Below are 13,191 nucleotides of genomic sequence, written 5' to 3' on the forward strand. Positions count from 1 at the left end.
AGCCTGTAGCACTGCATGGGATTGGTGTGACCCAAGTGCAGGACCCAGTCCTTGGGCCTTGTTGAATTTCATACCACCAACCCTGGCAATACATATATATCTATATACATACACAATGTCAACGACAGGAAGAGTTGTGGTGATTAATTGAAAAGTGTAAGACCTGGCATGATATAGATGGTACAGAATAAGGGGGGGATACTGTCCTGATTTCAGCTGGGACAGAGTTAATTTTCTTCCTAGTAGCTGCTGTGTTTTGGGTTTATTATGAGAATAATTCTGCTAACATATTGTTTTAGCTGTTGCTAAGTAATGCTTATATTTAGTCAAGGACTTTTTCAGCTTCCCATAGAATCTCAGAGGGAGCATAGACAGGACAAGCTGGCCAAAGGAATATTCCATTCCATAGACATCATGCTCAGTATATAAATAGGGGATGGCCAGGGGACAGGAATCCACAAATTGCTGCTCTGGACAAGCTGGGCAACCAGTCATCGGATGGTGAGTAGTTGTATCACTTACCTTTTATATTGTTTTACCATTATTATTATTTTCTCTTTGTTACTGTTCTATTAAACTGTCTTTATCTGAACCCATGAGGATATTTTTCCTTTTTTTCCTCCCTCTTCTCCATACCCTACTGGGGGGTCAGGGGGTGAGGTGGTGAGTGAGTGAACAGCTGCATGGTGCTAGTTGCCGGCTGGGGTTAAACCATGACAGTTTATTACAAAAACCTCAAAGCCAGTTACAACTACAATGGCTGCTATAAGAACAAAAGGACTACTATTCACGGCAGCATCATGAACTACAAGAAGCTTTCCATTTAGTCCCAGGCACTACTAACTTGCCTTTAGGTATCTCAGGTACTATACTGAGACAGTAATCACCTTTTAAGCACATTTGCAGAGAAAGGACATGCCTGGAAGGAAGTGCAACAAGTCTGATCTGTTGCTTTCTTTGCCAAGACAGATAGAAACTCCAGCCACTTGTGTCCACTGCTTACATCTTCTGCAAGGTACCAGAATGGCCTTTCTGCCCAGCTTGCTGGTCTGCAAGCCCAAGATAATTCTATCTTGGTCTTAACCTTAAAGGAAATAGAGAACAAAGCATTTTGTTTCCTGAATTAAAAAAAAGGCAATTTATTCTAATCCCATTAAAGATAGAAAAATTAGCTTTTAACTTCCATTCTGTAAATTAATGGAAGACACAAATTAGAACAAGAACTAAAGGTAGCAATCCTAAATGTAACATTCTGTATTTACAGAGGGATGTCAGCATTCGTTGAGTTTCATCTATAGGTTTTTGCACCGCTGCAAGCTTGTGCAAGACGAACCTGGAAAGAAAGAGAAATTAATCAGTACTCTTAAGAGACAACGTTACACCCCACAACGGTTCACAGCTTCTGCCTGAAGTAGAAGACGCTTTCATGTTGATTCAGTTTTTCAAAACATTGACAAAGCTTTGGGACAACAGTTCTTTTTCAAGAAGCGTACGGTTTATCCGCAGTTTGTATTAAGCTAGATGTGATGTAGCTACTCCCTCTTCTTCCATTCTCAGTTCATGCTTCTTCTTGACCAGTGACATGAACCAAAATACAAGACAACGAGGGGAAAATAAGAAGTTTCTATTACAGCTCAACAGTCCAGTGACTAACAACAGAGTGCCAACACTGCCTTACAACTTCAGGTTATGATCCACAGAAATACATAGACTTACTGATAGCTTCTTCACAATTCCTTGGGCCTCCGGATTCAGATGAAGAAGATTCTTCTTGGTCAAATCACTTGCTGCTAAACGAATGCTCTGTGAAAAAAACCCCAAATCTTAGGTTTTCTGTTTGGCCAGCTGTAGTAGCCGGAAGCATGGGGGAAAAATAAAAAATCCAAGCATACTAGGAGACCACATACAGGCAGAGAACAGCGTGACCAGAAGCTCAGGTCATACCTTCCTTGCAGTGCATTAACACATTACTGCCAGCAGAAGTTACTTTACAGAATCACACAGAATGATAGGGGTTAGAAGGGACCCCTGGAGATCACCTAGTACAATCTCCCTGCCAGAGCAGAGCATACTTTAAATGTTACTTAAATGGACAGCAAGTTGTCATTCCACATTCTGCTTGGAGCAGCTCCCACTTTGAACTAAAAATCTTCCAAGGTTCTCTTTAAGCTAGATCAATCCCCTGGTAAACTGCAGTGGCACAACTAAAGAGACAAGAGTGGATGACATGAAACTGCTAAGGGCCCCAAGAAGTTACAACCTATCCCTTCAGCAGAGATTTTACAGATTAAAGTTTCTGATTTACCTCCCCTCCTCCAACAGGGACTGTAATGAAGATATCGTTGCTGTCAGCAAGGGGGCTGCCATTGGCAGAGATGGTGTAAACACGTTCATTTACTGCAGGTATGCGCAAACCAGGTGTCTTGAAAATTCTGAAACAAAAAGTTATCAGTAAATAATTTCACTGCAATTCCTCAAAGCACTTTGACTAAGAGTCTTTCATTTCAGGTTCAAAGAGCCACTAAGGACTATGTTGCAAATCCATGACAGATAAATACATAAAGCAACTGGAAAGGCACTCCCCGTATGAGAGGTTAACAGAGACATTCAACAGAATACAAACCTGGAATCAAATTTGGGTGTGACCATGGAGGAACCTCCTGGAGCACAGAGATCAACAATTCTACCAGTAGCTGGCGTGATAAAGTTGTTTTTACTTGATCTGTTAAAGGGAAATAAGTAAACATATCCTCATAACAATACCTTTAACAAATATACAAGCACTATCTTATCAAAGACTTGAATGAGGTTATCACCACAGAAAACCAGAGCTTCTTACTAATCAAAGGTAAACCCCAAAGCTAGGGATAGCTGGTCATCACGGGAGAGGAAGTTGTCCATCTTTCATTCACTGTCAGATCACTGATTTTTTTCCTATAGCATGGCACAACCACATCAATCAGCCTACTAAGCCATATTCCATTCCATTTAGGAGTTATATTAGCACTATACACTTATTCTCCATTTCTGAGATTCAGTGAAAAAGATATCCCCTATTACCTTTTACTCATGCGCTTCACTCTTGCTGAAGGAGCTCTTCTGCTCCTGGACGCTGGCACTTTTTTAGTGGATGCCTTCACCTGAAACACACATTACTCACCAAATCAGTTACTTCACTATCCACATGACAGCTGAGTCCACAATGAAAAAACGCTTCCAAACAAAATGTTTGTCTCAATAGGCTCCTTTTTATGGCAGAAGAGTCCAGAAACAAACACCATACAAGCTTCTGTGACCTTCCCCTGTCGCTAGGCCTTTCAGGAAGCAATACCTGTTTTGAAGTCCCCCTCAAAGTATCCTGGACAGCTATATTATCAGAGACATCACTTCAGAAAGTAGGTTATCCATTGGGAATGAAGTCATCACGAAGAGCAGCTATTTACCTTTTTAGTTCTGGGATTAATGTTTTCAGCTTCTGGCTCTGGAAGACACTGGCTATCATGTTTTTGCGTTGCTAGAGGAAGCAAAGGAGGCTCCCCTTCTTCTTCAATAGCTTCAATATCCTGTTTAGATTTTTCCACTAGAAAGAGAAAGCATTATCTAAGTTGAAAATAAATAACTTTACATTATTAGTTAGCAGCTGAGGTAAACAGTAAACAATTACAAGCATTTTTGACAACAATTTGCTTCTGAAGTCCAAATTCCAATGTAATCCTGACAGATTACTGAGTGGACAGAGCACTATCTTAAATTATTTTGAAAGGTTTAATAAAATTAAGATGAGCTGCTGCAGATAGTAGGGATAAACATAGGATTATTTTCCTGTCTTTAAATATATTGAAGGGTGTAAGGTAAGAACCGAATTATTATTTGCAGTATGTAAATCATGGCATGCTTTCATATCACTGAACTCATCACAATGCTTAAAACAAACTGACCTTTCCTGATGATTTTTAAAGGAGTCTGGATAACTTCTGCTGTTAGCTTGTTTATTTCTGTTATTTCCAAGGCTGCCTAAAATTAAAAACGGTCACAACACCATTAGGATTATTGGTAGCACATAGTTCTGAGAAATCCAAGTGGTAGAGCAAATCCCTTACTATTTTACAGCAAGAATACCTCCGTGTTTTCTGCTGTGCTCAAACTAGGACCTTTCATGTTGTTCTGAAGGTGACAACAACATGTGAGGTCTGCATGCTGTTCAGGACTAACGTGCCTTATTTGGCAGCTGCAAGTACACTTCACTGCCGCCCTGCTGCTCAACCGATTCAGAAATGCTTTAATTTTCTGAAAAACGTGTATGCTGTCAGGGATCTGGGAGTGAAATCAAGCGGGTACGGAAAGACCAAGAAGGAGCAGTATAAGCAGGCATGTCCTATATTAGATACAACAGACATCGCTTACTAGTAAGTCTTAAAGCAGCATTTGTGAAAGTATTTATCTATTCTGCTATTACAATGCTTCTACGGACTCAAGAAACCCTTCGTTTTCTATGGAGGTACACAACACGATCGGGAAAGTTTAATGTTTATGTTAGAAACCCACCGTTGCTGCTTCTTCCAACACCTTTGTGCTTCCTCCTTTAGCTAAAAAAGAAAACATTTTTAAAAAATCAATACATATCTAAGACAGCCCATGCAATGCAGGTAGACGTACTTTAACACGTCACCACTAGGGTGCAAAAAACCAGCACAAACTAGTTTTCTCGGCAGCGAGTGAGCGGCCTCAGACAAAGAGAGCGGCACTTCCTAACAGCCCAAGAGATTCCAGACAGAGGAGCCCCCGGCTGCTCCTGTACTACCCTTGGGTTCCTTACCCCAGGGAAAACACGCCCCTGACCGCCCGGCACCGCCCGCCCCGTACCGAAGTACTCGACCCAGTTCATCTCGCGGATCTCCGGCGGCAGCCGCAGGATCTCCATGTCGTACAGGTGCTCCACCTCCTTGATGAGGCGCTCCCCGTCCGCCCGAATCTGCTCGATCCGCCGTTCCACTGCGGGGACGCGCACGGCTCAGTAATGGCTCGGGGCTAGGGCCCGGGGCCCGCTCCCCGTCCCCACCCCGCTCCCGCCGGCCGCAGCCTACCCTCTCGGTCGAAGTCCTTCAGAAAGGCCGCCAGCTTCCTCTTGCGCGCGCTCACGCCACCCTTCTTCCGTGCGGGCGCCATGGCGGCGGTGTGGGGGGCTAGCGGCGGTGTCTGGGGCCGGGGTTAGGGTCGGATCCGGGAGCGCCGCCGCCCGCCGCGCGTTCAAACCCAACCGCCGCCGCCGCCCGGCCAATCAGAGCCTGCCGCCGCCCGGCCAATCGGGTCCCGGCGCAGCGCAATGACGTCACGGGACTGTGTCCCGCTTCCGGTCCGGCGGGCCGCTATGGCGGCAGCAGAGGCGCTGGCAGCGGCGCTGCGGGAGTGGGCGGCAGCGGCGGCGCGGCAGGACGCAGCCTGGCGGGCGGCGCTGGACGCCTGCGCGCCGCTCTTGGGCTCGCTGGCCGGGCTGGCGGCACAGATGCGGGCGGGGCAGCGGCTGGCGTGGGGCGGCTCACCGCTGGGGGCCTTCGGCGAGCTGCAGGCGCGGCTGTGGTGGAAGCAGCGCGGCGCGGCCGAGGCGCTGCTGGAGCAGCTAGGCAGCCGGCGGTAAGGCGGCGGCGGGGCCGGGCCGGGCTGGGGTCGTGGGTCTGCAGCTGAGCGCCATCTGCTTTGTCGCGCAGGGCGGAGCTGCGGGACGTGCGGGACGCCGTGGGGGCCGGCGTGGCTGGCGTCCTGCGGCTGTACGAGGAGCGGGCGGCGGAGCTGGGCCTGGCGGCGTCCCTACAGCGCGGGCCGCGCAGCCCCTCCCTGGCGGATGCGCTAGAGGGGCTGCAGGACGTGGAGCGTTACTACCGGCACCTGTATCCTTCCGCGGCGGGTCTCTCCGGGCAGCGCTGGCAGACGCCTTTTTCTCTTTGTCGTCCTTACCGGGCATGAAGGTACCTGGAGAGCAAGCTTCTCCTTCTCCGCATCAGCTGTGACAGCCTGCCAGACATGGAAGCCCTCCCACAGTCTTGGGAGAGAATTTTGGAGCGCTACAAGGAAGACGTTGTTCAAGGTAGTTCCACTTCCAGCAGACCCTTCCTTGAGCTCTCAGCGCTGGAGGCCGAAGGTCTGGCTCTCACGTAGGCCCGGTGCTGCTTGCTATGTTTTTCTCAGTAGCAGTGGGTGACCTTGTTCAGTTTGCACTTGATCTTTGTGACCTGCTCTGAGATCTTGTAAATGACTTCAGTTGTAAATACTCACCATCACACCCTGGGCATAGCTGGAAGCAACATCCTTCCTCACAGTGTAACAAGGAGCATAGTGCTCCATTTCACTTGGTCTGCTAAGTTAGCTTTACTTACGTTTTTCTTTATTGTTTTTAGAAACAAGTTAATTTTTTGTGGGTACAGAATACAGATAAAAAACATTAAGCTAATGGGGCTATTTTTTTCCTTCCAACTCAGATACACTTCTTAAGATCTCTCTGTTTGTGGACAACCACCGGGAGCTGTGCTGCTCACCAGGCTCCTGACAGCGAACAGGAGGGACTGATGTTGAACAGCTTCTGCGAGAGTCTGGTATGTTCTGAGATGACCACGACAAGGATGGTGGATTGAGGAAGCTTAACCGGTGCTTTTTGGAAGCTGAATGAGTTGGGTACTTGGCCTCAGTAGAAAATGCTTGGACTGTTTCATTTTCAAGTGGAAATGGACTTGGTGTCTGAAGAGGCTGAGCTGAACAAGCCATGAAGATAAAAGGGTATCATCTTCAGCTACAGAAGTCGTCTTTTCTTTGGTCTGCCACGGATATTTTTGTATACTGAAAAAAATGTTGTGACTTACTAACTTGAGGTCTGCTGCAAATAAGCAAGCATAACATAAGGCACAACAGGCTGATACCATGTAACAAATATGTTTAGGTACCATCCTTACAAATAAATAAAAGATGTCAAAGCAGATCTGGCACAGGAATAGTTTCAGGAGAGAGTGCTTAGACTGTCCTGTACTTCGCAGAATGACGGATGAGAAGGGTACCACTGGTGCTGGTTGTTTTATAGCTGCCCCAGGGAACCTACACCCAGGTGCAGGTGTGAGGAGAGGGATCTCCTGTCTGGGGGAGGCCAGGGGCTGCAGGTGTCCACTATGGGGGGGGCCCAGGGAGAGAGGCCAGCAGTGGCCAGGGAACCCCCCTCAGGGTGTGGGGCAGGGGGCTGCAGGCATTCCCCCTTGGGGGTGGCTAGGGACCCGCTCAGGATGGGGCGGGGCAGGGGCTCAAGGGTGCAGGCAGAAGAGCCCAGTAGCAGTGGGGAGAGGGGTCGAGGTGCCCAGGGTGCAGACCCCAGCTCGGGTAGATGGAGAGGGGCTGGGCAGCACTGGTAAGGCTGGGTCTCCCTGCCAGAACAAAGGAGAGGGGCTGGGAGCCGCCATGGGGTGCAGGATGGTACTGGGACTTAACAGGGAGTGCGGGGAGAGGGGCTAGGAGTGCAGACCCCCACTGGGATGGAGAGAGTGGCTGGGGATTGCAAGGTCAGCCCCATCCTCAGGGCACTGGGGGCTGTTCCTGGGCGTTCTCACCCAACCTGTGAATTCACCCATGTGACAGGGACTTCTGGGGGCAGTGTGTGTGTTGGGGTACAAAATCCCCCAGGGGAGACAACCCAGCAGGACATAGCCAGCTCACAGCACAGGACCCAGCCAAGGGACCCCAGTCCCACACACACCCTCAGCCCACCCGTGTGCCAGCTGGAGGCAGGGCTGGGCAGACAGCCCAGCTCAGCCAGGACCGCCTCCCCCCCGAGTTTCACCTTGAGCTCCTGGACAAGATTACGGAGATGTGGCCAGTGCATCTGCAAGTTGTGGAGCTGGTCCCTCTGCTCTCCAGCTGCTGCTCCTGGGCAGCTGCCCGTGGCCGCAGCTCAGTGCTTGCCCACGCCAGCACCAGCCATGCCGGCCAGGAGGGAAACAGCAGTGGTTGCTGGGGGGGTGGAGTTGAAAAACAGCCCCAGCAGGGGGGAAAAACTGACCCTGGTGGGGGAGAAAAGTGAACCCCACTTATGGCAGGGGGGGCAAAAACCAGCCCCCATTGTGGTGGGGGACAAAACCCGCCACCAATTGTGCGGTGCTGAGATGCCTCCACTTCCCCACATGGGACTTTGGGTGTGAATGTGGAGCAATTGGTGCAAAATCAGGGACCCCTCTCCGCAACAGGGACCAGTGCACAGAGACCCCCCCCTTGCAATGAGTGCAGGTGTGCAAGGAAACCCATGCAACAGGGACTGGGGTTGTTACAAAGAAGTTTGATGAACTGTGTTCTTCTCTCTGAAGAGCCCTATTCGCATGAGCAGCTCAGCACCAGCAGCTGAAGGAGGTGAAGCCTCAGGCCACAGAAGCTGATTGAGCGTAAACCTTCTGATAAAACTGATGCTGCAAACACAGAACTTGCTGGATCTGGCAGATGGGAGTGGAACGAAGAAGAGAAGGATGAAGGAAACATTTCATAGAATCACCGAATGGTTTGGGTGGGAAGGGACTGTTAAAGACCATAGAGTCCAGCCCCCCTGCCCTGGGCAGGGACATCTTCAACGAGATCAGGTTGCTCAGAGCCCCCGTCCAACCTGGCCTTGAACGCCTCCAGGGATGGGGCAGCCACAGCTTCTCTGGGCAACCTGGGACAGTGTCTCACCACCCTCAGTGTAAAACATTTCTTGCTTTAATCTAGTCTGAGTCTCCCCCCGTCTAGTTTAAAGCCATTTACCCTTTGTCCTATCGCTGTTGGCCCTGCTAAAAAGTCTGTCCCCATCTTTCTTATAAGCCCCCGTCACGTACTGAAAGGCCACAAAAAGGTCTCTCCAGAGCCTTCTCTTCTCCAGGCTGAACACCCCCAACTCCCTCAGCCTGTCCTCGCAGCAGAGGGGCTCCAGCCCTCCAACCATTTTTGTGGCCTCCTCTGGACCTGATCAAACAGGTCCAATCCCAAGACCATGAGATCACTTCAGAAGAGCTCAAACCCTGTAAGAAATCAAGAGACCACCGACCAGAATTAAGGGATTGGACTTGGACTTGGGGATCAGGTGATGGGTGGTATGGGTACAACTGATGCGATCTGGGTTAGGGGTCCCTCTCCGGAGGCATCCAGCTAGAGCTGTCTAATCAAAGAGGAACTTGAAACCTTCCCTCAGACCTGACATTAACTATCGGGATCCCAGGGTTGGACCCTGTTAGGGCACCCAGCATTTGTAAATCCATAACAGCGTGCAGGAACCTCCCCCTGCAATGGGTGTGGGTGTGCCAGGGCCCCGGGGTGCAAGGACCCCTGTGCAACAGGCGTGGATGTGCAGGGACGCCTGTGCAACATGGGGCTGGTAGCTTGCACACAGGTAGCATGCAACAGGGTGCTGGTGTGCAGGAAGCAGTACACAACAGCTTTATGGTGTGCAACAATGCCTGTGCAACAAGGAGCAGGTGTGCAAGGATGCCTGTGCAACAGGGAGCGGGTGTGCAAGGACACCTGTGCAGTGCAGTGCAGTGCTGGCATGCGGGGAAGTGCGGAAAGGGGTGTGTGCCACCCAGCGTGCAAGGGGGTGCATGCAGACCAGTGTGGAATGAGGTGCTGGGACAAAGCTCTGCGTAGAGCAGGACAGCCATGTGCTGGTGCAACCGAAACCCCAGTGGACGCAGAAACTCCCACGTGCACCTGGGACGATTGTGCAACACAAACACTGGTGTGCACAAAAACCCTTGTGCATCAGGAATAATTGTGCAAGTGCGGCTCTACACACCGCTGCTCAGAACAACAAGGTTCCATCATGCCACTTGCACAGACCCCCATGCCAGGCAGGGGGGCAGATCGAGAGCAGGTTCCCCCAAAAACATGCGCAGAGGGGGATTAGGGATCTGCAGAAACGCCTTTTATTTTGTTGTGGGTTTTTTTTTTTTAAAAGAGAGAACACATCTCCTGTGTGCTTCCAACCCCCCCTGCCACCTATGGAGATGTTGGGGACGAGGATGTTTTGGGGGTCATCAGCCACCTGGGGGGAGCACTCACCCTGTAGCAGCTGGTCAGGGTGTCCCCACATCCCCTTCCCAGTCCCTCAGGGGGGCGATACCTGTCACAGGAACCCGTCACAGCTCGGGTGTGGCGTCAGCGTCGGCCTGTCCCGGTGGCACGGGCAGGCGGAGCTCAGCGTCATGGCGGCTGAGGGCAAAGAGACGGCCGACAGCCAGCAGCGCTAGCAGCGCAATGGCTGCACAGATGCCAAACATGCTCCTGGTACCTGTCTGACGGTCGCTGTCATGGAGAATCAGCAAACCCAGACAGGCCAGTAAGTTCAGGGGGAGGCGAAACCAGTTCATCACCCCCAGGCGATCCTTCTCCGGCACTACTTTCCGTCGGAGGAAACCCATGGCTGGGAAGTAGAGCCCACAGGAGAGTTCGATGAGCAGGAAGGCGAGGAAGGACTCGGCTGGGCTCTCCTGGCCAGGGTTTGTGGAGAAGGTGAGCATGAAGAGGGAGAAGAATACCAGGAGGACGGCGAGGGAGAGGAGGTGGACAGGCTGGAGGTGGTACCTCTTGGAGACAGCCAGGTGGTAGAGTGAGGAGCCCAACATACTGGCAGCCATGAAGCCAGAGAAGACGATACCCAAGGGAGCACCGTGGGGGTCCAGGACAGGGGTCCAGAGGAAGATGAAGATGTAGATGACACTTTCAAACAGAGCCTGGATGGTGCCTAGGAGAAGGATGCGCCGGTCGGAGAGGAGGCACTTCAAACCGTCACCACAGGTTTTGGAGAAAGCCCGCTTCTTTCCGTAGTTTTCATCCCAATTTTTCACGGCAAAGACCCCAGACAGCACCAGTAGGGGAATGGAGACCATGAACGGGGCCACTGGGCCCAACCCCAACCACTCAGCAAAGAAATCAGCTGCTCCCCCAGCCCCCACAGCAATGATGTTGTTCCAAAAAGCCGCCCGTGAGAAGGTGACAGCAATCCACTCAGTTGGAAAATCGTACCGCTCCACATGCTCGTGGACGTACCATGCCTCGAAGGCGGAGAAAAGCAATGCTGTGGACAACCCCCCTAAAACTCTCCCCGCCACCAGCACCAGATAATCCCGGGAGAGTTTGGTCAAACAACAAATTGAGTAGGTGAAAGAAAAAAGGACGCAGGATTTTTTCCGACCCAATCGATCTACTAAAGAGGAGGAAACCAACCCAAAAAGGACGCTGGAGGCGAAGCCGCAGACATAGAGGATAGCGATCTGTCCCTCCAGGAAGCGGTAGTGCTGGTAGAGTTTGTAGAGGTAGGGTCCCTGCAGCCAGTCGGCGGCCAGTGCCAGCAGATAGACACAGTAGTAGCCACGCTGGAAGCGGCGGAAGGCCGGGTTGGCATGGTGGGGGGCGGCAGAGGGGCGGGAGCGGCAGGCAGCCAGCTCCAGCACCAGGCAGGCAGCCAGGAGGAGGGTGCAGGCGAAGTAGGAGGCGAGGAGCATGGCGGAGAGGAGCTCATCAGCATTGCTGGGGTTGGCGGGGGCTGCGGAAGTCCTGTTGGGGGGGGACCAGGAATCAGGTCAGACAGGCCTGTGGTTTGGACGGGGGCTCCTGGGGGATGGTGCCTCCCCCCAGCTCACCCCAAAAGGCTCCTCTGGCTTCGTTGGCCCCCACCGACCACCCCCATCAACCTGCTCCCCTTGGCAGCCCCCTCCCCATCGAGCAGTTCCCCTCACTTGCCTCAGACCCCTCAGATCAACCCTCACAGCCCCTATACATCCCCCCTGCCGTATACCCTCGGCCCTGCCCCATAACCCCCCCAACACAGTACCCCCAGCCCTAAACATCGCCCCTCAGTACTCCCCAGGCCTGCCCCATACATCCCCACGGCACAGCCCCCACAACCCGCCGCCCCATATCGTCCCACAGCTCTAGGCCCCACGAGGCCCCCCTCGAGGACCCCACAGCCCCGGGCCCCCCGGGCTCGCATGCCCCCCAAACACCCACACGCACTCAAAGGCCCCTCCCGGTCCCATACGCCCCCTAGACCCCCACATGCACTCCGCAGCCCCGCCCCCATACGATCCCCACCGTCCGCACCTGCCCCTCAGCGGGGCGAGCAGCCGTGCGCGCCGGCGCCCCCACACTTCCGCTTCCGCCCGGCCCCGGCCGCTGCCGCGGTGGGCGCCGCCATCTTGGCCCGCATCATGTGACGCGGGCCTGCGATCGCCCTGCTTCCCCGGGGGGGACGTTTCCGCTTTCTGTCACCCTTGCCCCCAAACAGCGGGGAGCGGGCGGGGGCTGTGCGGTGTCTGTGGGGCGTAGGTGCCTATAGGGCCCTGCATGGGGTGTCTATAGGGTGTCTGCGGGGCAGTGGTGACTATAGAGTCCTTCACGGGGGGGGCTGTGGAGTGTCTATGAGGCAGTGGTATCTATAAGGCCCCGCACAGGGTGTCTATGGGCTGTCCATAGGGTATAGGCGCTGCACAGGGTGTCTATGGGCTGTCCATAGGGTATAGGCCCCACACAGGTTGTCTATGGGCTGTCTATAGGGTATCTGTGTAGCAACAATGTCTATAAGTACCTGTACAGGTTTAGGATGCCTATGGGGCAGTGGTGCCTATAGGACCCCTCACAGGGTGTCTGTAGGGCAGCAGTACCTATAGGTTGCAGGTTGTCTGGGGGTGTCTATAGGATGCTTGTGGGATGGCAGTGCCTACAGGGCCCCTCACAGGGAATCTGTGGGGTGTCTACAGGTCAGTGGTACCTGTAGGGACTGGTATGCGGTGTCTGTGCAGTGTCTATAGAATCATAGAGTCATTTAGGTTGGAAAAGCCCATTCAGATCATTGAGTCCAACCATCAACCTGACACTGCCAAGGGATGGCGTCTCCACCACTGCCCTGGGCAGCCTCTTCCAATGCTTGATAACCCTTTCCATGAAGAATTTTTTCCTTTGTCACTAACACCACCACATTTTCATCTGGACAGCAAATCCCACCCTAAAGACTAATCAGAAAATGCCTCACAGAGCATTCAGGACAAGGGTAAAAAATTGCAGCTAGGTAATATTTTTTAATGATGTAGAGTAGACATGTTTTTGTAATGCAGAGCACTTAACCACTTGGCACTGTTGCATTTAGTGAGACCAAATATTGCCGTGACCATAGGCCTGACACCAGATGCACGAGCAGCCTGT

At 52.2% G+C, this 13,191-nt stretch overlaps 3 protein-coding genes across 5 annotated transcripts; 1 reads left to right on the forward strand and 2 right to left on the reverse strand.

Annotated features, from left to right (window-relative positions):
• Positions 1–700: 700 nt before the first annotated feature.
• On the reverse strand, positions 701–5,306 carry CDCA8 (cell division cycle associated 8). Its single transcript, XM_054192551.1, has 10 exons — positions 5,085–5,306; positions 4,864–4,992; positions 4,546–4,586; positions 3,939–4,014; positions 3,444–3,580; positions 3,061–3,140; positions 2,624–2,722; positions 2,306–2,432; positions 1,717–1,803; positions 701–1,333 (listed from the first exon to the last, which is right to left on the reverse strand). Exons 1-10 carry the CDS (start codon positions 5,164–5,166, stop codon positions 1,289–1,291), a joined length of 903 nt encoding a protein of 300 aa, XP_054048526.1. The 5' UTR covers positions 5,167–5,306; the 3' UTR covers positions 701–1,288.
• Positions 5,307–5,337: 31 nt separating this feature from the next.
• C2H1orf109 (chromosome 2 C1orf109 homolog) lies at positions 5,338–6,965 on the forward strand. 2 transcript variants are annotated; one of them, XM_054192552.1, is made up of 4 exons: positions 5,338–5,631; positions 5,706–5,885; positions 5,964–6,136; positions 6,474–6,965. In XM_054192552.1, the coding sequence occupies exons 1-4, from the start codon at positions 5,369–5,371 to the stop codon at positions 6,539–6,541; spliced, it is 684 nt and encodes a 227-aa protein (XP_054048527.1). In that variant the 5' UTR covers positions 5,338–5,368; the 3' UTR covers positions 6,542–6,965. The 2 variants fall into 2 exon arrangements, with proteins under 2 accessions (XP_054048527.1, XP_054048528.1); XM_054192553.1 differs by having other exon boundaries at positions 5,341–5,631; positions 5,964–6,082.
• Positions 6,966–9,598: 2,633 nt separating this feature from the next.
• On the reverse strand, positions 9,599–12,150 carry MFSD5 (major facilitator superfamily domain containing 5). Of its 2 annotated transcripts, none has more exons than XM_054192549.1 (2): positions 12,094–12,150; positions 9,599–11,547 (listed from the first exon to the last, which is right to left on the reverse strand). In XM_054192549.1, the coding sequence occupies exon 2, from the start codon at positions 11,493–11,495 to the stop codon at positions 10,131–10,133; it is 1,365 nt and encodes a 454-aa protein (XP_054048524.1). In that variant the 5' UTR covers positions 11,496–11,547; positions 12,094–12,150; the 3' UTR covers positions 9,599–10,130. The 2 variants fall into 2 exon arrangements, with proteins under 2 accessions (XP_054048524.1, XP_054048525.1); XM_054192550.1 differs by having other exon boundaries at positions 12,085–12,107.
• Between the last annotated feature and the right edge of the window lie 1,041 nt (positions 12,151–13,191).

Source organism: Rissa tridactyla, chromosome 2 (genome assembly GCF_028500815.1).
Source record: "Rissa tridactyla isolate bRisTri1 chromosome 2, bRisTri1.patW.cur.20221130, whole genome shotgun sequence".
NCBI lineage: Eukaryota > Metazoa > Chordata > Aves > Charadriiformes > Laridae > Rissa > Rissa tridactyla.